Source organism: Akebia trifoliata, chromosome 4 (assembly GCF_017979445.1).
Source record: "Akebia trifoliata isolate Shusen 1 chromosome 4, ASM1797944v1, whole genome shotgun sequence".
In the NCBI taxonomy this organism is placed as follows: domain Eukaryota; kingdom Viridiplantae; phylum Streptophyta; class Magnoliopsida; order Ranunculales; family Lardizabalaceae; genus Akebia; species Akebia trifoliata.
Genome location: NC_141378.1, coordinates 36,886,100 through 36,894,390, shown reverse-complemented (window position 1 = coordinate 36,894,390; position 8,291 = coordinate 36,886,100). Strand labels below are relative to the sequence as shown.

The following is an 8,291-nucleotide window of genomic DNA, read 5'->3' as shown; positions in this document are numbered from 1 at the left end:
AAAAAAAATCAAAAAAATCAAAAAATCAAAAAAAAAATCATCAAAAAAATCAAAATGGTATTTTTGCAAAAGTCAAATTCAATTGCTTAAAGACTCGCTTGAAAATACCTATGTCAAAGTTTTTCTCAAACCATCACAAATCCAAGACCTCACACAAGCTCCGCGCCATGAGGTCAAGGAAATCAACCGGCACCCTGTCAGACCTCGTGCTTGGGTAGCCATCTCTTATCCATCAAATCAAATCGGTGTTTTCAAAAAGTTGTCTGAGCAAGATCTTCGAACCCGCACAAATCAGGGTTTTGTCTATTCTTTGCAGTTCTTTGCACGCAATTCCTGCAAAGAGGGGCAGTTGTAAACACCCGAATTTGAGCGGGCCCTCGACGCAAAATACCCCAAAAATCAAAAAACTTGGAATGGGCTCCAAAGCCCAAACCTACAAAAACCCAATGCATTTTCAATTAATAAATGTTCGAGGCCACTCACGTGGCCCATGGACCCAAACACCTCATCCCTACCCCAATCCACTACTAAAGCCCAAAGCCCAATTCAATACCCAAACCCAATCCAACCTATCAATCTCATCAAATCAATCACCAACTCAATACAAAAAATGACACATGTCATCACACCCTTCCACCTCCCTCATCTAATCAACCAACTCCATCACTTCCCTCCAAAAATCAACTCAACCCATAACCCTACCCTAACCTAACCTATTCCCCATCCTCTCATCATCAACCACCAACATCACAACCCATACCCTACACACCCTAACCTATTCCTCATTTCTCTAACACTATCAACTACCCACATCACTTTCCCTTAAAACATTCCCACAAAAATCACCTCCACCCATACCTCCCACCATCACCCCCATACCCTTCTCTCTAATCAACCAACCACCATCACCAATCAACCAATCTCATCATCTCCCCATTTGCCACATGTCATCATCCCTTCACCTCTCCCAAAATCCAACCAATCAACCTCTTACACTACCCATCCTCTCAAATCTAACACCTTACCTCTTTAACCATTTCTACACTCATTTCCCTCATTACAAAACTACCCTTATTTTCCTCTCAAATTTCATATGCTTCTTCTCTCAAACCCATGCCATTACCCCTTATTCTAATCCCTCACCCTATTATACCCTTAAAATACCTCCCAACTTCTATAAAAATCACTCCATTCTCCTCTTACAACAACTAATGAAAATTTGACAAAAATCTCCTAAAAAGACAACTCTTCTCTCACTACTCTCAATCCTCAACCCACCTTACCATACTCAACACTTCACTCTCAACTCTCTAGGATTTTCAACTCAACTCAATTCTCCACACTTTCAAGCAAGTCAAGATCAAGGCAAGGACTTATCCTTTGGAGATCAACTCAAGATCAAGGTGGGTTTGAAAAAGGATCATCCCCTCTAAACTCCCTCTTCTACTCTCCCATTCTCTACACATTTGCACACACCACAATGGTATAAATCACCAAAGGGCCCCTTCTTCAATAAGGGTGCCCTTAATGATTAAAATCAATATCGAAAGCCCCTCACACTTGAGGGCACACATCGAATTTTCCTTCGATTTTATTTTCTCTTCATTTTAAGAAAACCGAATCCGAGGTTACCACCTATGGTGGATGGAGTAGGGTGCCTAACACCATCCCTACTCCATAAATGGACCCCCTTACCTTGAATCAAGGTTGGACCATGTACCCTATCCGTACGAGAGTCATCAACATGGTCAAAATGCCATGTTTTTCAAAGAAAAACAATTTCGGGTGACTATTCACACCCCTTTCCGAAAATGAATGGTGGCGACTCCAAAACACCCCAAAGTGGAGGGATGTTTCAAAAATGTTGAAAATCCCGTGTCCACATAGGTTAAATTATGAATTCTAAGGCAACGATCAAGTTTCCAAAATACTCAATTATCTTCCCTTTGAATTCATTCAATGAAAAATCTAATGTTTTCAATGAGGGATTCAAAGAAGTTCACAATTAACCAAGCACAACTCTTTTAGAGTAGGAAGCAAATTGATTAGTTGTGTGATGCTTCTTGAATGTCGAAAGTGGGATTCCACTCATGTCAAGGTGTTGCAGAGAAGAAAGATGAGAGACCAATGCATATTGTCAATGCTCAATCCAAAAACACCAATTATGGGAACATCAAGGAAAGAATTCCTGAATTTGAAAAAATTGGGATTCCAAGAGCTAAAGAAATCAAGTTGGAGAGATTTCCAATATAAAGGAAATATTGTCATCTAAATTCTTTCATTGAGATGTTTTTCTTTTGAAGCAAACATCAATGTTCTAACATTTCTATTATATTTCTATCTATTTACGTAAACTAGGGATATTTATACTATTTTATAAAACAAAGTTAAAAGTATATTTTTGGTACGAAAATTACAAAAAATCACTGTTCATTTCATAATTTATCATTTTGGTAAAAATAACTTATTTCTCAAAATGATAAATTACCATTTTGGTAAATAAATTCAACAGTGCACTATTGTGATAATTTTTTCAAATTTTGATGCACGTTTTGGTAAATTACCCAAAGATTAAAGCTAAGGGCATTTAAGTTATTTTAACTATTATTAAAAGATCACGATCAATGAGAACATCATCAGATAGAAACATGATTTCAAATCTCAATGATCGAGATGACTTGCCCAAGTCATTTCAATTCGCTCAAGAACGTGGGATATCCAATGTGAATAATCCCACACCTTGTCTCGTTTGACAATCAAAATGAGTTGGATGATATTTTAAAAGTATTAACCATCAGTAAAATTTGGTCGACTCAATTATGTTCTTATATTTTTTACTAAAATGATTAAGGTTTTACAATTTAAAGCTTTGTCATAAAAATAAAATATGATCATGGTACTAAGCATTTTCTCATCCACCCTATTTTATAATTAATCACATATTAATAAATAATTGTAAACCGAGTTACATGACTTATCTTATATGGAAGAGATGACTCGGATGAGTCAACCTGACATCTATAGAAATGAGATGAAATACCAAGTTTTAAAACTACGGTTGAAAAACAAGAGTACATCAACTATTTATCAAAAATCCAAACAACTATGGCAACATCAAAAAAACGAAAATTTAACAATAACCTCTTGGCTATGACTTGAGGCATTCTCTCTTACTATTCCAAGACTTTTTAATTAATCTCTCAATTGGGCAATAGTCGATCTTTCTCTTTTTTTATTCATAAGGTCCTCAATCAAAAGCCCCATATTGATATAAGATGATCCACCTTCTCCCACAGCCAATTTAGCCAGATCACCGAATCGACTCGCTCTCATCCTCATCTCTTTCACATCTTCATCACTATCATCCATCAATCGAGTCACCGCCAACTCCACCTCCTTCTTACCGACTAACACGTCAATCTTCTCCTCTTCCCCCCACTCAAACCCACTCTTCACGCCGATTCTTATTCCAATTCTCAACCGATCCACCACGAAGCTTTCGTTGTAAAACTGCTCCGCAAACAACGGCCACGTGATCATCGGCAGCCCAACACCCACCGATTCAACGACCGAGTTCCAACCGCAATGAGTCATGAACCCTCCAATCGCTAGGTGGGAGAGGATTAAAACCTGTGGGGCCCACCCCTTAATAACAAGTCCCCTCCCTTTTATTCTATCTTGGAATTCATCAGGTAACCTATCTTCAACATCTCTTATGACCCAAATAAACGAGTAATTCGAAGCTTCAAGACCCGACCCGATTTCCAGTAATTGTGATTCGGGAAATTGGCACAGACTTCCAAAACAAACATAGATAACCGATTTGGGTTTTTTTGAATCGAGCCAAGCCAGACACCGATCTTGATCAATGGAAGCTTTGTTCCCTCTCTCCCATTTGTTTAAAGAATCTTTGTTGTAGAGCGAAACAGGTCCAATAGTCCATGCCTTCTTCCTTGTGGCCTTCTCGTAGTGTTGGACGTAATCGGTTTCAAGGTCTTGGAAACTATTGACGACTGTGGCAGAGGTGTTTCGATCGGATTCTCGAACTTTTTGGAAGAATTCCCGAAGACCCATATTGCCCAAAGATCGTTCGGGCAACTGGGCCTTTGTTACATAAACCGGATCGGGCAAACCGGGTACTAAAAATGACTCTGAATCGGATTTAACGTTTGCGTGCGGCATGTAACGGTGAAGATTGGTTGTGACAGATAGGGAAAAGCAACAAGTACCATGGAAGACGAGACGGGGAATATTATACTTACAAGCGATCTCAGCCGTCCATGGGAGATTGAGATCAGAAATTATCGCATCGGGGAGGTGGTGTTGGATGAGATGATCGGATTGGGGTTGAAGCATCATGGTTGCTTTGGTGAAATTTGGGGTTAGATCTCGGGAAGGGAGGGTGTCCGCGTTCTCACACTGGTCGGGTAAGTTGGCCTCGGAGGTCGGGAATTGGAGGGTCTGGAATTGGATTGAAAGACCGGATTGACGATCCCGATTGATCATGGATTGGAATCTAGAGGCGTTGAGGGGGGTGGTGACAATTGTGGATTTAACGCCACGTGAAGCAAAGAGTCTGGCCATGTCGATCATTGGGATCATGTGTCCTGGAGCCATTAGAGGAAAGAAGAAGATGTGAAGCTGATTTGCTTCTGTAGCCATGTGAGAGAGAGAGAGGAGAGAAAGAGAGAACAAATGGGGACGTTTAGAAGAGGCAACTACGGTGAGTGAATTTCGTGATGGGTCATGGGCGACTTGGAAGACTTTCTTTTTTTGCGTTTGTTGAAAGTAAAGAAAAATTTCCATTGATTATGAGGCACGTACACAGCACCATTAATCCGACTAGCCTTACTTACTTAGTAAGATTTCAAATCTTACTACGGATCGTTGACCTCACCTTGTGGCATCCAAAAACATGATCCAATCCCACAGGGTTGTAGAGGATAAAATTCAAAAAACAATTGAGTCGTGTTCAAGTGACATTAAAATTGACATCGTTTCACACATTACTAATGTGGAGGTGTGCTCATAATCATAGACGCTTTTCACTCGTACAGGGATGAAAAGCATAAACGGTTTCGTACACATCCACATCAGCAATGTGTGGAACGAAGTCAATTTTAATGTCATTTCAGTATTTTTTTTTTTTTTTTTTAATTTCATGAATTTTAATTTTAAATTTGAGAGTTTCATGGAAGTTGGTACCATTTTGAAAAAATTGGATGCCCAAGAAAAAAAATTTGGGTTTTTTTTTTTTTTTTATATGAGTTTTCCCCTGAAATATAGAGGGCTGTGGTGATGGATTACCAATGTGATAATCCATTTGAGTAAAATGACCCTTAGTAAGACTCAAAATCTTATTAAGCTAGTAAGGAAAGTGTTTTACTAAATTATTAACTAATCAAGTTATTAATGGGTGGTCCCACAGCATGTGAAAAGTCAAAGGAAATGAAGGCAGATTTTTGCCCCAGACTTTATGAATTGGATCTTCTACATGGAGATCCTTCAATTGTTCAAAAATTACATAAAAAAGACTTCTAAATCTCTGCCTTTTCCTCAAAATCCTTAAATTGGTCCATTTGGTTATTGGACACTTCAAAATGCCAGGCACTACCGGCTTTCTCATGTTCCTATCTCAATAGGAGGATTGAAGTTGTTTTGCATCTTGAAGTGTATTTTGGAAGAAATCATTGTCACATTTTGACACTATCCCTAGGATAATAAAATAATTTGTAATTGATGACGAGAGTAACGAAGGTAGTGATCAAGTTCATTGAATATCCAAGGAAAGGATAAGTATAATTCAAATTCTTTCATTTAATTTTTTATGTGACTCCTATTAAGAAGCTAAGGAGTTTAACTTTGGCATCGGAGTATATTTGACAAATACCATACAACGTTCCAAGTAGATAATTGAAGGAGAGTTGACAATTGTTGTGCATCTCAAGATGTAAGTGTGAGAAAATCACCACATCTTCGTTTTTATCCTTGAGAATTTTGAACCAAAATCACAAGCAAGAAAGCATGGCAAGAAACCAAGAGAGATCTAGCAATCAAGGAGAAATCTTTGCAAGATCAAGGTAATCAACAAGTTGTTTTCCAAGGCCAAATGGAGTAGATGAAAGGTTAGTAGAGAGTGGTTAAAAAAAGGTAACTCTAGCACTAAGTGCATGTTGGATAGTTTCGAGAAAGAGATTAGTTTAGTAAAAGGTTGCATTGAAATGCCAATTGGGCTAACAAGGGAATGACGTTAGAAATATGATTTCGAAGGAAAAAAAAAAGTTGATGAGAAAAGGTAAGGTTTTCAAAAAATTGGCAATAAGATGCTCTCTATTCACTCCCACAATCCCTCTTGATAAGTTGTCGAAGAAGTTCGTCCCTCAAGTGTTCTCTCTCTTTAATGGCACTAAGGACTGTGTTGAGCATCTTTCGTATTACTATCAAACCTTAGCCCTATAGGAAGGAAATAAGTCCCTTTTATGAGTACTTTTCCTATATAGAGCACTAATGTGGCTCAATAGACTTCTGTGTAAGGAGTATTGGTGTTTCAAAGAATTAGGTATCGCTTTTGTTGGGTAGTATGGAGCTTATTTTACTCACAACACAGGAAAATGACATATGTCCTGAACACAGTCCGTTGCAACCTGACCCAAACATCTATGGGAGATACTTTCCAAGAAAAAGGAAGTAAGGAAAATGTTAAAACACCCGAACACTGACCTAAAGAAAAGACCACAATTTAAAGCTTTCCCTCTGATAAAGAAACCTCAGATACAATACGACAAGGAATTCAAGACGGTCTAAATTATATCCTAGAAGAGAAATCTTCACATTTAATGCAATATCCACTAACACTTATCAGAACAGATCTGACAACGATATACCTTGACTCACCAATCCTAAAACAATAAAATTTGTTCAACTCAGTAATTAATGTGTTGATATATTTTTTTAATCAAATTCAAGTGATAACATTAATGAGACGTGGAAGCAGAACCCAAGAATGTAGCCAGCTCACGACTTACTCAACTTATACACACTTAGGCAAACCATGTGGTGACACCTGTCCGGAATCGGGAGTATAAAACCCCTAATCAAAGTAAGGAAAAGGGTTCAGATTTCAAAAAAGAGCAAGTGTAATCCCAATTAAACATTTGAGATTCACTATTCATCATCTTCTCCATCTTTCCATACTTTATACTTCCATTTAAACGTCATTACTATTTTTGGCTTGATCTACAAAGAATCTTTGACAGGCACCACAACAGGTTCTCAGACTTTCCCATTCGGATCATTTGAAAATCTAATCCAACAACATCATTAGGAACTGAGGTGTGTGAGAACTTTTTGCACCTCCTAACAATGTTGCAATAGCAAGGAGGGAAACAAGCAATACATCGAAAAGCAATCAAAGGGAGAAGCCCCACAAAGCTCTGGGGTATTACAAAGATCAGGAGTATTACCCCTTCCACTAAGACGTCAGCTCAATGAGAGACAAATTTTTCATAGGGAAATACACCAAAGTTAGAATCGAGTGAATCAAAATAGTATAAGGAGAGATGAGCTCGTCGAAGTCCTCAAAAAATAGAAGGAATATTTGGACCAATTACTTACCTCAAGTCGGGGAAGGATAACCAACCACTCGACAACAGTCATGCAAAACTTTCAAGGGAATCCCTTCATGGACGAAATCATGCAGTTGATTGTCCTAGGAAACTTCAATTTGCCAAAATTTATTCTGTACAACAGAACGACTGGTCCAATGGATCATCTATACTATTACCAACAAATGATGGTATGTTATAGGAGGAAAATGAAGCTTTAAGCTATTGGGGATTCTCAGCTAGCCTACTAGACGCAACCCTAACATGGTTTAGGGATTTAGGAATGAGATCAATTTCATCATTATATCAGTTCTAAAAAAGTTTTCTTGTCTAGGTCGCGAGAAGCAAGAACCAAGATAGCAACTCGGACCCCTTGTTTGACATCAAGAAAAGGGCAAGTGAGTCATTAAGAGAATATGTAAAGAGATTTTGACCTGAGATGGTGCAAGTTGGGAGATGCGATGAGAAGATGGCTTTGGTGGTGAAAGCGCCCTCGATCCGCGGTGTGCGCAGATCATCTTTTGACCCTTGAGGTTTGGGAGTCGCCACCTAGTTATTACGGTCTAGGAACCGATCAATGACTCTAAATAGATAAGAACTAATCTAGAACAGAAAAGTTGAATTCGGGGATCATGTTACGGGGTTGGAAGGTGTTAGGCACCAACCCCGCCCGGCCAAAGCCGGTGT

General features: G+C 38.6%; 1 protein-coding gene across 1 annotated transcript; it reads right to left on the bottom strand.

Moving 5' to 3' along the window:
* Positions 1–3,037: 3,037 nt before the first annotated feature.
* On the bottom strand, positions 3,038–4,769 carry LOC147404838 (scopoletin glucosyltransferase-like). The gene has a single exon (XM_086440930.1). The coding sequence runs from the start codon at positions 4,660–4,662 to the stop codon at positions 3,193–3,195; it is 1,470 nt and encodes a 489-aa protein (XP_086297056.1). The 5' UTR covers positions 4,663–4,769; the 3' UTR covers positions 3,038–3,192.
* Positions 4,770–8,291: the final 3,522 nt, after the last annotated feature.